Source organism: Peromyscus californicus, unplaced genomic scaffold, assembly GCF_007827085.1.
Source record: "Peromyscus californicus insignis strain IS unplaced genomic scaffold, ASM782708v3 Scaffold_3__1_contigs__length_106647218, whole genome shotgun sequence".
Taxonomy (NCBI): Eukaryota; Metazoa; Chordata; class Mammalia; order Rodentia; family Cricetidae; genus Peromyscus; species Peromyscus californicus.
This window is the reverse complement of record NW_026294551.1, coordinates 25,880,173-25,898,896: the sequence shown is the minus strand read 5'-3', so window position 1 is coordinate 25,898,896 and position 18,724 is coordinate 25,880,173. Positions and strand designations below refer to the sequence as shown.

General features: G+C 51.9%; 1 protein-coding gene across 1 annotated transcript; it reads right to left on the bottom strand.

Moving 5' to 3' along the window:
* Positions 1 to 1,811: 1,811 nt before the first annotated feature.
* On the bottom strand, positions 1,812 to 11,488 carry Cdk5rap3 (CDK5 regulatory subunit associated protein 3). Its single transcript, XM_052757800.1, has 14 exons — positions 11,358 to 11,488; positions 11,125 to 11,170; positions 8,303 to 8,434; positions 7,947 to 8,047; positions 7,578 to 7,626; positions 6,756 to 6,934; positions 6,242 to 6,378; positions 5,887 to 6,031; positions 5,421 to 5,522; positions 4,963 to 5,053; positions 4,107 to 4,195; positions 2,720 to 2,925; positions 2,240 to 2,411; positions 1,812 to 2,124 (listed from the first exon to the last, which is right to left on the bottom strand). Exons 1-14 carry the CDS (start codon positions 11,361 to 11,363, stop codon positions 2,059 to 2,061), a joined length of 1,521 nt encoding a protein of 506 aa, XP_052613760.1. The 5' UTR covers positions 11,364 to 11,488; the 3' UTR covers positions 1,812 to 2,058.
* Between the last annotated feature and the right edge of the window lie 7,236 nt (positions 11,489 to 18,724).

Here is an 18,724-nt window from a genome sequence, read left to right as displayed (position 1 = left end):
GCAGTGCCCACCATGTAAAGCTAAGAGCTCATGGTGTCAAGCAAGTCCCAAGACCACTGTGCAGCTCGATTCATTAACCCTTAGCACAACCCTGTGCCATTCTAAGGAAAACAAGCATGGACCCAAACATCCCAGAATGAAGTTAAAGGGGTTCAGGAGTCGGCCCCCAAATCAATCAGACCTGCTCCTGGAGCCCGCCAGGTGGGTTTGGTGTCTCTTCCCTGGCTGGGAGGGGTGGCCCAGAAGGTAGCGGAGCCAAAGGCAAAGGAAGCCGAAGATTCTGAAGAACGAGGTCAGTACTGTCAGTTAGGGCCTTGGACCTACCTCAGCCTAGGGGTCGGGAGAGCCTCGTCTTTACCAGGCAGTGAAACAGGCCTAATTCCCAAGGGAGAACAGTGCCCAAACTCCTCTGCTCGCCACACTGTGATCTCATCTGCTGAAAGACCCTTCAACACAAACTGTTTCCCTCCCTTCCTGGGGAACTGAAAGGTCAGAAAATACCATCTCCCCACTGGCCAGAGGTCAGGTGCTCAGGCCTGGCAGGAACTGGAGCCTCTAAGGCCAAATCCAGCCTGGCACAGTCACAGGATCCTCTGGGCTTCTCCCCACAGCCTGGGCCTTGTAAGCAGCGGCGTCTGTAACAGCTGGTGACTAGGCAGGGCCATTAGACCGGGCAGGGCTGGCATGCCTCAGTGAGCTGATGGCTGCTGCACTAGACTAGCCAGACAGCCCTTGGAGCAGATGACCAGTTGGGGTGGGAGGTGGCAGGTATGTGCTCAGACTTCTGGATGGGAACCAAGAGGAGCAGCCAGGCCCCAGGACTTGGGCCTCCAGGGTAACTGCAGACAGAACGCAGCCTACTCACACTTCTCTAGGTCCTTGCCTTCTTAGGACAGCTTCCTGACACCAGACTCTTCCCTTTCTCAATTCCTCCAAAAGGAGGTGACTAGGCAAAGATTGGGGGGAAGTGGTGGTTGACAGTAATCGATAGGAGCGTCTCCGAGCAGTTCATGCGGCCTTATCTCTCTCTCCTTTGGATAGCGTGTGTCCGCCGGAGTCCGCGGGGTCGGTGATTAATAGGGGCCATCACTCACTGTCCTGGACGGCTGAAAGGCAGCAGGGAGGGGGCGGCCCTCCCCAGAACTGAGATAACAAGCAGCAGGAATAATGAGGGGTGTCACTCCACTTTTCATTTTGATGGAAAGTCATTAGGGGAGTCAACGGCAGCAACAAAGAGCCATGAATCAACTGCTCTGCTATGAAATTAAAATCGAATTGCCGGCCACCCCCAGCCCTATCCTTCCTGGGAAACAGGGATGGGGAGGTGGCTCGGGAGACGGCTGCTATCCTGGGGTGGACTCTACCCAATCCCAGAGCAGGCGGTTGTGGGCAGGAAGTGGACAGGCAGCTAGGAAAGGTGACAACTCCTGTCTGTCTCCACCTTGTTTATCAGACCTGCCTCCCCAAACCACATATCCCCTCTGCCTAGAAGGTAAGCTGTGATTAAGAGGAAAATACAACTTTGCTGCTTCCCACAGGGCTGACTGACTGCTCTCCTTGGGCTGCTGGCTGGGGTGGGGGCAGCATGGGCCTGGTTACAGCAGGGGCAAGGCTGCACTGGCCACCCCAAAGCCCCTTGCCGAACCATTTGTCAATACTTATGGGGAGCTACCACAGGAAGCAAGGAGAGGTCTCTAACCCGGGGCTCTACAGCTGCTGAAGGCCTACTGGATTGAGAATCCAGGAAAACATGTGCCCAGCTTCAGCAGAGAGCAGGCCCAGGGATGAGGGGTAAGGGACCACCAGCAACGAAGTCTTTTCCTTTTTTATTAACCTTGCTTGATAACTAGAAGGAAAAGCTGTGGCTTCAGGCTGATAGGCCACAGAGCCACAGGCCAGAGAACCACTCAAGACAACTTGCAGAGATCACAGTGAATGCCAGCGTCACCATTTAGGTGACACTTCACGCTCAGTCCCCGGGTGTGCCTGGCTTCTTGCTGGCGAGGCCTGGTAACACCAGCCTGGGCTGTCCCGCCTCCACAGGAAGCTGGGAGCGTGTCACAGAGAGGTTCCCATCAGGTTCACCGGACGGCCACTGTACCTCTTAGAGATGTCAGCTTCAATCTGAGAGACAGAGAGCAGAGTGGGCAGGGAGCAGACAGGCAGGAGCATGGCCTTGGTCTGTGGAAGCTGGGGCATCCCCCGCCCCGGGGCGAGGCAGGCTCCTGGTGAGTCTCACCAGCTTCTGCAGCTCTCTGGTCTTCTCCAGCAGCAGGTCCAGCTTGGGTTCCAGAGCTGCCTGCTCCTGAAGGGCCTCCTGCTGCTTCTCCACCATGAGCTCTTTCTTCAAAGACAACAGCTGGGACTGCTTCAGCGTCTGCTGAAGGAACTCCGTCACTCGGTCCACATACCTGTGCAGGGCACCCTGTGAGGCTGTCTGCCATTGAACTGCTGGCCCGGGGGAGGCTCAGGAAACCAGTTCCCGGCCTGGCCTCCCCTCCCCTCCCCTCCCATCCTTCAGTCCTTTTTCTGGTAAGGAATAGAAACCATTCCAGATTCCTCCCTACTTGGGAAGCAGATTCTGTCTGTAGACATTAATAGACCCTCTCCTGCCCCAAAGAGAAGCCCTATTCCCAGGAGAAAGCCATGTCCACAGGAAGAGGGAGTCATGGAAGAGGAAGAAGACAACATGGAGAAACACAGAATCAGCAGAGCCAACCTTGGCGAGGCCAGAATCATAAACAAGTGCTGCATTCGGAGACTGGTGAGCCGGCCAATCAGATCCTGCAGTGTGGACACCAGGCTGAGCATCTTCTCTTTGGTCTGACCCTGAAGGATGGCAGGAGCCAGCTGGAACTGGCTCACGGACAGGATATCGGCCTCCTCGCTCATCTCCACTGCTCTCTGGGACAAGAAGATCTCGAGCTGAGGAGGGAAAGGAATTGGTTCACACCAAGAGGACTCAGAAGCTGAGCCCTCCAACAGGGAGAGCCAGACTCTGAGGAGACAGGCTGTCCCCTCTGCACACCCTACTACCAGAAACCCCTCGTCCACAGCATGGGAGAAGGTAGCAGCCCCTACCGTTACTCTAGCCCCCATGGTGACCTGTGTCTGCTTAGCCCTCGCTTCTCCATCCTTCTGCCCCAGCCTCTGGTCACACAAGTGAGACTCCCAGGGCAGGTACCAATTTTCTCTCCATGGGAGGAATAAGGGTGAGAGTGGGAATCATGCTTGAGAAACCCTGGATAGGGAAAAGTCCAGAAAGAATATGAGCAGCAGCCATATCTCTAACATGCAGTCTCTACGAGTGAGTTAACCTTGGGCTAGGTAGCTGGCCCGACACCAAGCCGGATAACCTGGGTTTGATCCTCAGAACCCGCATGGTGAAAGGTGAGATGTCACAGTTGTCCATGGACCTCTACCTGTGCTGTATTATGGATGTGTATGTATGCACACACAAATAAATAAGGACGAATTCTAAAGGGGAGAAAACCTATCCTACTATGTTATGAAAACTGAGTATCGTTTGTCCCCCACTCCCCATGCGGCTACAGAAGAAGAAAGGAGAGGAAACCAGATAGGCACAGAATTTCCAGGAGGCTTGCCATGGAGCTAAGGATGACCCTGAAGTTCCAATCCTCCTGTCTCTACCTCCCAAGTGCTGGACTGCAGCTGCACTGTGGGAGTAACCACTACACCCGGTTTGTGCGGTGCTGAGAACTGAACCCAGAGCTTCCTGAATGCTAGGCAGACACTCGACCAACTGAGCCTCCTTGCTTCCCGGTGATCTGAGGCACCCAGTACCGTCTGATGCAGGGCACACTCATCTCGCTCCTTATCTGCTCTTCCTGCTGCAACCTAAGCACCCCAGAGGAAGAGCTCTGAAAGTCTTCTTCACTGCTCCATCTCTATTGCCCAAGAAGAGCCAGTACTTTGGAGATGTATCGTAAATGCGAGGGTGGTGGTGGTGGTGGGTTCCTAACTTGTGAGGCTCTGCTCTAGGAGGTGGACATTTGTCAGTACTCTTCACGTAGCAGGAAGAGATTAGAGGTAATGTCAACTGTGTCAGAACCTGGTCACCCCCGACGCCTTCCAGAAGACAGTACCTCCATCAGCTCATCAATGAACTGATTCCGGGTCTCAGGATATTCAAGAAGAGTCAGAGCGTCTGAGCCCCTAGCAACGCCCTCTGGAGCTATGAGAAAGAGAGACAGGGATGTGAGGATGGATCTGAGGACTAGGGAAGGAAGACTCTCGAGTTTGAGAAGCCCAGGGATTACTATGGACACAGGCTCACCTCACCTGTGAGACTTCTCGGCCTCACTCAGGGGGAACACTACCCTTTTCCACACGTCTCGGTCCTCCCAGTCCTCCCAGTCCTCCCAGTCCTCCGCAGGTCTGCCTGCAAACTCCAGGCAGACCCAGAGGCAGCTGGTGGCAGGAGGAGGTAAAGTGTCATCCTGTACTGCCCTCTAGTGACATAAGTGGCTGCTACAGTCTCTCTGCAGACTTGGGAGGGGGTAGGAGTCAGGCAGGTCAGACCCAGAGGCCAACAACCCCTAAACAGTTTACCAAAATGACCGGCCCATATTCAGTCTCTAGAACAGATCAGAGTTGGTGGGTGGGACACGGTGGCGCACACCTTTAATCTCAGCACTGGGGAGGCAGAAGCAGGCGGATCTCTATGAGTTTGAGGCCAGCCTGGTCTACACAGAGAGTTCCAGGCCAGCCAGGGCTACACAGTGATACTCTGTCTCAAAAACCCAAAAACAAGACAAAACAAATCCCAACCAAAGAAGGGCGCTCAGTTTCTAAACGTTATACTTAGCTAGCCCTCTCTATCCATTTCCATTCACATCCTCGTCAAGACTGGTTCTTATTTTTATGAGACAGGATCTCGCACGGCCCAGGCCTTGAACTCCTGCTTCTCCACTCGAGGGCTGCAGGGGACAGGGCACTCACCCTCCGTTCCGGTCTCCAGCACGGTGATCTCCGCAGCAGCAGCAGCAGCAGCAGCATCAACACCCCAGTCTATCTTGTCACCCCCGGCATCCTGGATGGACAGCAAAGACTCAGCAACATCGGAACTGGCTCCCTAGCCCAGGGAGCCAGAACAGACCAAAGGCCCTGAGAAGTCCAGTGACTGCAACCCCCACGGAGCTAGGGCTACAGGCCTGTGCAGGGGCAAGGGTGGTGATGTGGGCTTTGATGATGCCACCCTCCTTCCTGCTTGGTGAGGTTATCGGCTGTTAGTATTCACACACCCCAAATCCCAGGAGAAAAGAGTTCTAAACAGGTGACCCACTTTTGTGACTCTGCCTCCCTCAGGAGGCACCTGGCCTTAGTTAGAACTATGAGCCGTCACATACACAGCTCTTTTCCAGGGCTGAAGCAGGACCACTCAGAGGGACAGACCTAACCTTTGACTCTGATTCCAGGGAGATGCCCCAGTCTATTCCAGGGGCCTCGGCAGAGATGCCAGAATCGGAAACGGCCTCCACTCCGAAGTCGCCCCAGTCAATCTAAAAGCAAACACAATGTCAGTGTGAACGAGGTCGTGAAGACAGGGAACAGAGTCTGCCTTTCTGGAGGTCTCAGTGCCGTGCAGAAAGTCCTCCAGCCAACTGCAAAGAGCTCCAGCTCCCACAAGAAAGGGCTGTCTCAAAGAAGACCCCCCAGGTCAACATGAGCCAGTGAATGAGGCTCCTGGCACCTGTCTGTACTCTAGTCTCAAGAAGGCCAGGAAAGTAAGAGGTCTGTGGGTCCTCCTACCTAATCATACTCACACGGCTGCCCTCATTCTTCACTGTGGTGACTCAGCTCAGGGCTTGAGCTTTGTGTGCATGGGAAGCAGCCCCCCTCAGCAGCTCCCGGGGCCTGTCTTACCTCATCTTCTTGCACCTGCTCAGGAGGTTCCTCCAGCTGCAGCCGCTCCACAACAGAGGGCTCTGTGCCTGTCCTCCATTCATACACTGTGGTGTTTCCCTTCTTCTTCATGTAGCGCAGCATGGGCAGCACCTGCTCTGGGGGGCTTCAAGAGAGCATGCTAACTGAGCCCTCCCATGACCGCCTGGGAAGCTGGCACAGGCTCCAGCCTGCACCCACGGTCCGAGGGCACATCCTCCTCGCTCCAAGTGTATGAAACACAGCTGACATGTTATGTGGGGACAATACAATGGGGAAGGGCCAGAGGGACCAGGGAAAGCACCCCCTCACTCAGGGGCAGTGAAGTCCTCCTTACCTATCACACACAAACTCCACACAGGCCTGGTACAGGTCGATGGCCTCCCCCAGGGACTGAGCTCCTGCTCCTATCTCAGCCAGCTGGCTCGGCAGCTCCTTCACCAGGGCCAGGAGCTCTCTTCGGACATTGTCTCCCTAGAGTTGAAAGAAGGGAAGAATTAGGTCACACACGGTGTGAGGTGGAAATCATCAAGTCAAAGAAAACATCCAAAGCTGGGCAGTGGTGGCGCACGCCTTTAATCCCAGCACTCCGGAGACGGAGGCAGGCAGATCTCTGTGAGTTCGAGGCCAGCCTGGTCTACAGAGCAAGATCCAGGACAGGCTCCAAAGCTACAGAGAAACCCTGTCTCGAAAAAAAAAAAAAAGATCCAAAGACCGCAGGAAGGTGAAACACTGACCAGGACAGGCACAACCCAGCTGAGAAGGAAGCCTAGCCTGCCCGCTGCGGAGGAGCTGGGCCCTGGAAGACAGCGGGGCCCAGAGACTCCCCCACTGGGATGGCGCCCACTCACCGTGATGCCGTACTGTCGGCATGACTGGTAGAACTGCTCACGCTTCTCAGCAGCCCCAGCCTGGCCCTCTTCCTCCTTGCGGCTGTACTCCTGCTGCAGCTGCTGGCACTTGGCAATCTGCTTCTTCAGTGAAGGGATCTCATAGGTGACATTCCGAACCAGGAGGCTACAAAGTTCCACTGAGGAGGGCCCAGGAAATTTACTGTAGGACAGCCTTGCCCTAAGGTGCACACAGACACCATAGCATGGTGGGGAAGAGGGAGCTTGGCTTCTCAACTTCTCCATGCCTAGCTCTGGGACCTGAGACAAGTTGTGTGCCCTCTCCTCTTCAATCCTCAGCTTCTAAACAGGGATCATGGTGTTTATCATGCAGACCATATAAAATACCAACCAGGACACTTGCACTTGAGTGCGTGGTATCTATAAATTATTACAGTTATTTACTATTCAGATTCACAGTCCAACCTACAATCAGCCCATTAGCTGTTCTCTCTGTCTCCCAATGTGGCCTCCAGGATGACCCACACCTCTTTTGCCAACTGTACAACAGTTAGCAGAGAGAGCAGGGGCAGTACATGCTACCCCCCCTCCAAGGGAGACAGACACATCACACACCTGCTCAGTTGAGCACACACACCAATGTCCACTTCCTGCCTCATCACCCTTCTCCCCTGGCACCTGAGGAACCGTTTCTCACACCTACAATCAGGCAACATCTGTACTGCACCCCATTTCCTTCTGTGTGCCCCCTAAGCTTGGTGTTTCAGAATCCCAGGAGTGGGCTTCCCCACGGATGCTAGGGCCACGTTAGGGTCACTTTACCTAAGTAGGTGTTGTCCTTCTCATACAGGCCTATGATCTCCTGCCAATCCTGAGGAGGAGAGGGAATGAGAGAGAAGCACTCAGCAGCTCCCTCACAGGCCCTCCCTGCGGAGCAGGCTGCCCCAGGCTTCACACCAAACGCAAACTCCTCAGTTTCCTCTAGCTTTAGTGTTGGCTGGACCCACCCACGTGACTCTGGGACTGTGACATGTAAGGCCAGGGGACAGGTCTACTTTGGTATAAATTATAGGGACAAAGAAAGACCAGGAAATATACTATGAGGACATTTCAACTTGTTCATCCGTGAGACTAGGAGGCTGTGGACTGGATGTCCTCAATTGCACATTGCCAGTCCTTGACCACACTTACCTTCATCCGCTGTGAAGAGTACCGGCCAAAAATGTTTTTGGTGGAAGCCTCAGTACCTTTAAGAAGGTCCACTATTCTGAGGCAGTGGAAGTAATGAATGTCTAGAAAGCAAGAACGGGGACTTTCAGAATTCTACCGTTCTTCCTTCCTTCCTCTTCCTCTGACTACGGCAGGAGCCTGACCCACGTACTCCACTGCCAGTTACTTTGGCATGAAAGGAACCAGCATCTACAAGCCAGAAAAAAACCTCTCTCCCGGGGGTCAGCCCTGGTGGTTCAACAAGGGAATGACTTTGGTGGACACACAGGACTCCAGGAAGGAGGGGGGCGCCAGAGACATGGCTCCAAGTCACTCACAGGATCCAGAGAGCAGCTGGGCAATCTCTTGGCTCTCTGGCATGTCCTGGATGGCAGTGTTGATCTTCTCCCGGATGGTCAGCACCAGGCTTTGCCATTTTAGGTTACAATGTCTTCTGTCCACCAGCCAATCTGCGTGAGAATCAGTCAGTCGTCACAGCCCGCCACAGCTCGAACCCCCGCATCAGGAATTCACCAGTTCAAGCATCATATACTGGATACCGAACGGCAGCTGTTTTGGTACTGGCTAAGGTATCAGAGGGAGAAATGGGAAGATGAAAAGGCGGACAGACTCAGAGAGGTGCTTGGGCTAAACAAGCTCTGGCGCCCCGACTTTATCCCCAGAATACGTTTTACAGGGCAGCTGCCTCAACACAGGGATAAAGACAAACTTTAAATTGGTCCTGACATGAAAGTGCCACTTTTGACCAGTCTAAAGTCTCCATAATATTTTGCTTCTGTGGGTAATTATATCTTTCTTGTTGACAGAGGCTGCTGCTCAACTTCCATTTCCTCGGGGCTGGGATTAACCACGACAATGGAAAACACAAGGTGGTTATGCCAAGTCCCGGATGAATGAACAACTGCAAAGCCCCTAACACCTACGGTGCCCCAAGGACTGGATCATGTTAGCTGATGATCTGTTCTTTTTTTTTTTTTTTCTTTTGAGACAGGGTCTCTCTATGGAGCCCTGGCTGTCCTGGAACTCACTCTGTAGCCCAGGCTGGCCTTGACCTTACGGAGAGCCTGCCTCTGCCTCTCCAGTTCTGTGATTAAAGGCGTGCTCTACCACTGCCTGGCCTAGTCACTGGTCTGTTCTCAACACTGAGTACCACTCTACCACCCGAACACCAGTGATAATGACCTGGTTTGGAGGCCTAAGAGCCATGCTCATTTCCTAAGGAGAGAACTAAGGTTTCAGTTAGATGGTCCTGGGGTCTAATTATCAAGTTTATTTAAATTATTTTTTAAAGATTCATTTATTTGTTATGTATACAATGTTCTGTCTGCAAGTATGCCTGCAGGCCAGAAGAGGGCACAGATCTCATTACAGATGGTTGTGAGCCACCATGTGGGTGCTGGGAGTTGAACTCAGGACCTCTGGAAGAGCAGCCAATGCACTTAACCTCTGAGCCATCTCTCCAGCCCTTAAAACAGTTTTATTAAAAATTTAATTATATAGCCAGGTGGTGGTGAAAAACACCTTTAATCCCAGCACTCGGGAGGCAGAGCCAGGTGGATCTCTGTGAGTTCAAGGCCAGCCTGTCTATAGAGTGAGATCTAGGACAGGTTCCAAAGCTACACAGAGAAACCCTGTCTTGAAAAAAAAATTAATTATATTTGTTTATTTATACACTGTACATGTGTGTGTGTGTGCACACATGAGCCACAGCTCATAAGTAGAGGTCAGAGAACAACTTCCAGGAGTCAATTCTCTCCTTCCATCATGTGGGTCCTGATATTGAACTCAGGTCCTCGGGTTTGGCAGCAAGAACATTTACATTAACCTACCGAGTCATCTTGCTGGTTCGAATTGTCAAGTTCCTCAGTCAAGTTTCTTTCTCTCTGTGCCTCAGTTTCCTCACACATAAGATGATGTGCTGAACACTGTGCCTTGTGCATAGCAGTGACTCAATAAACCCTAGTGATTTCATTTTAAGCATAACATGGCACCTGGTATGGATCAAACGCTCAGTGAATGGCGTTCCACTGTTCTTCTCATGACTAGAGGACAGGCTCTCACCCCAGGGTGGGTACATCGGGTGTTCACACACTGAGAATACATCGTGGCCTGTGCCCATAACCCCAGCACTTTAGGGGGCTAAGTGACCAGTGCCCATCAAAGGACCGAATGCCCCCTCATAGTGGTAAATTGAGAAAGGTGGCCTTGTTGACAGATCTGTCCACTGGTCAAGTCTCTCAAGCTTCAACAGTGTCAGAAATTCTGTCTCCACTGTGTTCCTCTTCAATTGTCAGAAAGACAAACTGCAGGTGTCAGAACTCCTACAAGGGGCTGAAGCCATCAAACACTGTCTTAGGGACATGACTGACATTGGACTGAGAAATACGGTGAACATTTAAAGTGCCAGGAGCTGCGCACATGTCCAGAGGTGATAGAATGAGGGACATGGACAAGGTACAGAGATGGCCTGGCCACTAAAAGGTCTTGTCTGTCTTCAGGGTCTTTCCATGTAGTCCTGGCTGTCCTGGAGTTTGCCATGTAGACCAGGCTGGCCTCTGCCTCCCGAGTGCTGGGACTAAAGGCTTTTGTTTTTTAGGCAGGGTATTGATATTGCTAAGTGTTCCTGGCTAGCCCGGTACTTGCTATGTAAACCAGGCTGCCCTGGCTAGAACTGCCAGCAATCCTCCTGCCTCAGCTACCCAAGCGTCATGGTTACCAGCATGAGCCACCATGCTTGGCATAAAAAGGTCTGTACCTGAGTCTTAGGTCTCTCTTCTCCATAAATTCAAAGGGAGGTTGAAACTTTTTAAATAAGTGGGAGGGGTTTCCCCACCCCAAAATAATGCAAAAAGCATACAGCCAGAACCAAAGAGACTTAGGTCCAAATGGACAGGCCATTTGGTAGCTGCCCATCTTTAACGCTAGCCACCTGTCCTGTGCGCCAGGATTTGATACTACGTGATAAATGTTAGACAGAGAAAACAAGGGGCCAGTACAGACTTTCCATATGCTTCCTTCAAACAGGTCAGGCCAGCGTAAGGCACCTCACGCCGGCCTTGCACAGCTCCTGGCTGCTGGTGGCAGTGGGCAACTAGCAGGCCTCCCCCGACAGCCGAGCGCGCGGGGGCGCCTCTCCTACCGAGCAGCTTGCTGGTCTGGATGTCGATGGGCACGTGCTGGTGGTCCTGGTGGGAAACACGACAGGGAGGGGGGCGTGAGCGCGGGAAGGCGCCGTGCCTCGCGCGCTCATTTCACGAACCCAACCGCCACCCTGCGGGGCCAGAGCGCCCGGCTGAGGACAGGAGGAGTTGAGGAGGCCGGACAGGGGTCCCAGAGTAGACCCCAGTTCCTCCAGCCCTGGTCCCCCCACACCTGCATCCTTTCTCCACTTCCGCTTCCGGCCAAGACCCCGGCCCGGCCCAGCACCAATCCCGAGCCGGTGTGCCTGAGCCTCAGTTCAGAAACAAACCGGCCTCCTTCAGCCACGTCGTCGTCTTCCGCGGAGCCAATCCGAGCTCACGCCCCGCCCCCTCTGAAAACCCCGCCCACCATGAAGTTCTGAATGGCTGAGTATCGGGGGGCGGAAGAATAGCGGATAGCCAATGGGAGACGAGAGGCGGGCTCGGTCCCCGTGAGCTTCGGGAAGGGCTGTAGCGCTTGCGCGGTGGCGGTAGGGGGCGCCCAAGAGCCGGCGTAAGCGACTTTCTCCCGGGCGGAGCGCAGAGCCCCCTGCTGGAGAACGAACACGTCCGCGGACAGGGTCCTAGCGCCGTCCAGATGGCGTTTTTGAAAGTAGTTGGAATTCCTTTCTTCCCACTTTTCCTCCCTTTACCACCTATCGTAGGTTCTTGTCACACTTTGTCCTCCCATGTTGTTTATGTGATAGACATGGGTTTCAAGTACCCGATTCTTGTTGGGAGATTAGGGACGGGAGAGGAAGCAACATTTGCATTGAGTATTAGGGAGAGGAAGCAACATTTGCGTTGAGTATTAGAGTAAAAGCTGCAGAAGGAAGGACGATGTGCGGAAAGGGTGGAAGGGACGGAACAAAAACTGTACAGGCCACAAACTGCAAGAGGAGTTCAGGAAAAAGACAGGCAGGGAAGACTGGCAGCATATGCGTGGTACAATACGAAGTGGAATTCGAGATTCCTTGTTTAAAAGTTATAAGCTGGAGAGATGGTTCCGCGGTTAAGAGCACTGGCTGCTCTTCCAGAGGACCTGGATTCAATTCCCAGCACCTACATGGCAGCTCACAGCTGTCTGTAACTCCAGTTCTAGGGCATCTGACACCCTCACACCAATGCACATAAAATAAAGTTTATTTAAAAAAAATTATGTCCGATTTCAAGAGGACACTATACAGGTCTCCTACCTATGGCTGATCTTAGGCCCACACTATGCAGTAAATGGTTTAAGCAGGGAATGACCTGGGAGGAGGTTGTAAAATGTAAGGGTCATATCAAATAAGAAACTTGGACTTCACCCCTGCAGACAAAGAGGAACCAAGGAAGGACACGCACATATTAGTTATAAGGATGGGTTTACGGAGATAAGACTGGAGACCGGGCAACTAGAAGGAGGCTGAAATGCAGTGGTTGGAGCCTGACCTAGGGCAGAAGGTGTGGGGAGGAGATGGGCAGAATCTGAAAGATGTTTAAGAAGAAAATAGACAGGACTTGGCAATAGATTGGCTGAGTGCGTGAGGACGCAGACATCAAAAATGACGCTCAAGCCGGGGGTGGGGGGGAGTGGGGGGGTGGCACACACCTTTAATCTCAGCACTTGGGAGGCAGAGGCAGGTGAATCTCTGTGAGTTCAGGACCAGCCTGGTCTACAGAGCGAGATCCAGGACAGCCAGGGCTACACAGAGAAACCCTGTCTCAAAAAACAAACAAAACAAGATGACACTCAAGTGTTGAGTGGGAATTCCGCCACCTGAGACAGCGATGCAGCAGGCTGAGCATGTGCTGGAGAAGAGGGGCTTTGAACTTGTGAAGTTGGCACTGCTAGGAAACCATCAAGTGGAAAGTGTGCAGAAGACACTTGGGTCTGTGATTAGACTGCAGACAGTCACCAGGCTGGACAGAAAGACAGCCTGGAAAGTCATAATAAAGTCGTCATCATCAAGGTTCAGTGGCAGCTTCATTCCAGGGAGTGCTTCAGATCCGGACAAGAAGTGGGTGGAGTGAAGAGAGAGGGGGAGATGACGGGCCCAGGGACCTCGCAGATCTGGGTACGGTTTCCTAATGCTGTCTTCCTTCTTCACTCACCCCAACGCAACATGACACCCAGGGCTTAGTAGATTCTGGACTGAACTGCCTGATACGATACAGGACTGGGTAGACCTAGATTCTGGCCCTGTGAGATTTTGGACAGTTTCCACACTTCTCCAATAGCCACAGTTCTCGCCACGTAGAGATAACACTTAGCCTATCTCAGGGTATTTGTTTAGAGGCTTAAATAAATAAACATACTAAGGGTGCAGAACTCAGGGCAGAGCTTAGTTGGTAGAGTGTTTGCCTGGGACGCATGAACTCCTGGGTTCTATCCCCAGCACCACATAGGACCAGAAATGGTGGCACGTATCTGTAATCCCAGCACTTGGGAGGTAGAGGCAGGAGGCTCAGATGTTCAAGGTCATCCTGGATTACACAGTGATTTTTGAGGCCATCCTGGGATATACAGATCCAGTCGAGAGAGAGACAGAGAGAGACAGAGAGAGAGAGAGAGAGAGAGAGAGACAGAGAGACAGAGAGACAGAGAGACACAGAGAGAGACAGAGAGACAGAGAAGAAAAGGAGAAAAAGAAAAAGAAAAATTAAGGGGCTGGAGAGATGCTCAGCAGTTAAGAGCACTGGCTGCTCTTCCAGAGGACCTGAGTTCAATACCCAGGACCCACGCAGCCACTCACAACCACCTGTAACTCCAGTTTCGGGGAGTCTCACACCCTCTTCTGGCTTCCATCAGACACACACATGGTACACAGACATTCACACAGGCAAAACATTCATATACCTAAAATAAAAATAATAAAAATATTTTTGAAATGTTCAGAACTTTTTATAGTTGACAACATAGTATAGATATGTAAGCTCATACTTCGTGAACTATACATAAATAAAATATCATATACAATCATTATTACTACAGAATAAATCAACAGGCGTCCTTGGAAACAGTCCACAGGGGAGAACTAAGGGCCTCTTCAGGGCTCTCACAGGAACTTGGCTGCTATCTCAGAGTCCTGACTCAGGCATTGCTAGAACTCCCCTATGATTAAACAAACACTTACTGGGTTCAAACCATGTGCTGCAAGTTCCCTGGGACATCCCCAAGAAGCCTGGCACCGCCACACCCTCCAAGTGTATCTCTCCTCCTTGAACCAACAGGCAGGGCACAGCAGGGCAAGGCCAGTCTGGTAGACCCAGCCCTGGTGAGTCGGTGAAACAGAGACCACCAGTCCTTCCCCCTCACCTACAGCTTCCGGGATGACTCAGGTGGAACACGGGGTGTTTGAGGATGGTTGTGCTCAGCTACTGACCCTGGGGGAAACTAGCCCAGAGAACATAGGCAGGTGGCGTTTTGGCGGCATTCTGCACTTTTTCAAGCTCACAAGGCTCTTGAGGTCTCCGGGCAGACTCAGTGACCAGGTTATCCAAGTCATTAACTCTGCCGACTTCAGGGGACTTTGGTTGTTGGGATCTCAGCAAAGAGAGGACACGGGAGTCTCACTGATTTAGAGGGGGAGGGGTACATGCCTGGAGATGAAAAAGGCGACAGAGCCATTGCTGGGCAGGCTTCACCCCAGGGAAGCCCAGAGCCCCACAGTGCAAGTGCCACGCATGCGGGCTGCCCTGCCCTCCGTTATTGTTAGCTTGATTATTAAGTGATAACCACCTGCCAGGGTAGATCTGCTGTTTTACAAGCTATCTCTAATTTGATCCTTGTAACAACCCATGGTGTGGATGCTATTATTAGCCAAGTTGAAGGCAAGGGATCCGAAGTTTAGATTGTTACCTAACCAACATCAATACAAATGGTGCTGGTGGGGTTGTGACTCAAACCCCCGTCATATGTCAGGCTGCTCAGCTTCCATTCCGGTTCTCTGTGTGACACCTGTGCCTACCCCTGCCTGCCCCACTGGCTCAGCCACCACCGGCCCCTATCCATCCTTCAGCGGTCTTCAGACTGATTTCCACTTTCTCCCTAGTTGTTAGGTTAGACTCGGTGCTCTCTCACTCCTGAAGTCCCTTCTCCTTTACAAAGTCCTTTCTTAACCACACCCAGTTTTGGACCAGCGCCCATGGCTTATCTTGAAATACTCATAAAACGAGGCATTACCTTTGACGTCCAAATGACCTTTATATGCATCCTATGTGGATTACTTTATGATCTGAACATTGGGGTGTGTGTGTGTGTGTGTGTGTGTGTGTGTGTGTGTGCACGCACGCGCATCTGAGGGGGAGAGGGGGAGAGAGAGAGAGAGAGAGAGAGAGAGAGAGAGAGAGAGAGAGAGAGAGAGAGAGCTGTTCCCTCTTTTTCCCCCAGGGTACTCTTGAGGAGGGAGAAGTGCGAAATTTGTAGATAGAAGTATATATAGAGAGAAACTGATAGAAACACAGGATAGCTCGGGAGGGCTTGGATCCTAATCCATTGGCCCCTTCTGTCTCCACTAAAGGGCTTTTTAAAGGAATGCCAAGGGGCGAGGCAAAAGACCTCCCCCAGCACAGCCAAGTGTAGACCATCCCAGACACCTGGTGACCATGCACGTGGTCCAGCCATCCCCTAATGCAGCCCTGCTGTGCAAAGCAAGCTCAGATCTCAGTAGAAAACCTTTGTGAGCTCCCACAGAGAATCTCCTTGGAAGCCCCGACTGGACATTTTGCTGTTTTGGGTGTATCTCTGTGTTGTTCCTGTTTTCAGTTTATCCCTCAACTGATTTGTGAGCACCCTGTGGGAGGGTTTACAGACTTGCTCATCTCTGTAACCGGGCACCTGGCAGGTACCCGCCATGCAGTGACAGTGGCTTATACTAAAAGGAAGGATGAACGGTGTGCTGTCCACAGGGAAGTATTAATGATGGTATGGTTGTGATTCATGTTCTAGGGGAAAGGACTTCAAGATCTCCAGCCCCCCCCCACCTTTGCAGGTCAGGATATGAAGCCAACTCCCTCTTGAGCCCCTTGGGAGTCAGGTAAGTGGACATTGGGAAGAAATTAGGGCTGGCTGGCTTCCCAGGTTAAGCATAGGTCCGTGAAGGTCTATAGGTTCAAAGGCCACACAGACTGTCATTTGAGTCATCCTCGGCGCTACTGACTGTACCCTTCTTGGTTGGCCATGCCCTCCATCCCCTCACTTTTATCCTTAGGTGGCCTCATGAACTTGGCCCTCTGTGCCATCTCTCAGGTACACCACTGTGTTTATTTCTGCACCTTCGCTGAGACAGGGGAGTGAATCCAATCGACCAAGAGAAAGAAAACTAAGTCCATGACTAAATCACCCTTTATCAGCCTTCATTCCCACGCAGGCCCAGTGCTGGGGCCCTTAACTCAATGACACAGTTGTAGTGTTGGAAAAAATCCCGTGTGTGGTGTGATGGGCCTGCCACATTCTGCATCCCATGAAACCTCCCTGGAGACCAAGACTGTGCTCATCTATCAAAAGTGCTTAAATAACCCCCTATGAACCAATTAGCGCGCATGCTCAGAGCCCAAGGGGAGTAGATAACTGAACTCTCACCCAGAGGAGCACAATCGTCCACACACAGAGTGGAGAGAAGTGAGGTTGGAGAAGTTGACAAAGATGGATCATGAAGAGGAGCCCTCAGGCCCACAATTGGCCTGAAACTGAATCCTGTGGACAGTTGGTCCCACCTAGAGGGCAGCAGGTCCCTGGAAGACTATCACTTGTCCAAAAGATCTAACAATCTGTAAATGGGTTTCCTCCCCCTACCCCTGTGGATCCAGTGAGAATTTTCTACATTCAAAAAGGATCACTTCTATGAACATGAAGGCCAAATGGCCAATAAGCACTTAAGTGAGACGTCCAACCTTATAAGAAATTGGGTGTATGGTTTGTTTTACAGGTGCTGTGACAGATTATCACAAATCTGAACGCTGAAATCCAGGCAGGTTCCTGGGTGACAATTTTTCTGTGCCTCCCTGTCTCTGGCAGTGGCCAGTGGGCCTTGCTCCTGGCCTTGAACAATGTCAGTCTCTGTCATTCTTATCGTGTGTGGTAGACTTTCTGTGTGCCTCTGTGTCTCATCCTCCCACAAGGAGCCCAGGCTTTGGATTTAGGGCCTATCTAATGTGGTGTGACTACATCTTAACTAAATACAGTGCACCACCTCTGCCAGGCGATTTTTTGCTATTTTGCTTTTTGAAACAGGGTCTTGAGTAGTTCACCTGGCCTAGTCTCAAACCTTACCTATCTGGGGATGATTTTGTTTTAAATTATTTTTAAATTTTCTGTGTAAGGTGTTTGGGTGCTTGCCTACATGTATGCCTGTGCACTGAGTGCATGCAGTGCCCTCAGAAGCCAGAGAGGGCGCCTGATCCACTGGACATGGAGTTACAGGCTGTTATGAGCTGTTTGTGGGTGCTGGGAACCAAACCTGGGTCCTCTGGGAGAGCTGCCAGTGTTCTTAACCTCTAAGCCATCTCTCCAGCCTCTGAGGGTGATTTTTTTTTTTTTTGAGACAAGGTCTCACTATGTACAGATCCACCTACCTCTGCCTCTTAAGAATAGGAATTAAGGCCGGGCGGTGGTGGCGCACGCCTTTGATCCCAGCACTCGGGAGGCAGAGCCAGGTGGATCTCTGTGAGTTCGAGGCCAGCCTGGGCTACCAAGTGAGTTCCAGGAAAGTCGCAAAGCTACACAGAGAAACCCTGTCTCAAAAAACCAAAAAAAAAAAAAAAAAAAAAGAATAGGAATTAAGGATATGTGCCAACAGCAATGGCTCTGAGGCTGGTTCTTGGAGTCCTGGGCTTCCCTCTACCTCCCAAGCACTTGAATTACAGGTCTTCACTACCACGGCCGACTAGATTTCCACCCCCCTTCGGTTTGCTATTATTGTTGTTATTTGTTTGAGACAGAATCTTGCTATGTAGCCCAGGCTACCCTAGCCTAAACATTCGGCAGTATTTTCTCAGCCTCCTGAGTGCTAGGATTATAGGTGTGTGCCTCCAGGTCTGGCCACAGGGACTGCCAGTCTGCCAGTGGCGGGCTGCAGGTAGGGGCAGGGAAGCTCTGGGTGAGCATCTCCCCTCAGAGTGGCCCTTGTGGGGACGAAGTAACTGGGTTTATTTTTTCTCTAGACACAAGTGTTCCCAGAAGAGCATGGCCTTCGGCCAAGTACTTCCTGGGGCTAAGAAAGACCCCAAAGGAGTCTTAGCTGTTTGCCAGCTACTAGTCACACCCCCAGGCTTATCAGTAAGTCCTTCCTCGGTAGAGGACCTCCAAGCACAGCTTCTGCCACAGCCTGAAAATGCCACAGTGAGTCTGCAGAAGGAAAGGTAGGGCACACTGAGAAGTGACCCCTAAGATATCTCCCTCAAGGTCCTGGAGCAAACCCTGGTGACGTTATTTGGAAGGAGGAGTGTTAAGCTGGATCTTTGATTTGAAGATAATCTGTGGCAAGTCCTAATGGCCATCCTGGGTGTTCTCGAAGGAGCAAGGCAGAGGGAGCTGAGCCAGATACACACAAAAAAAGGGTGGTGGCATGATGGGTACAG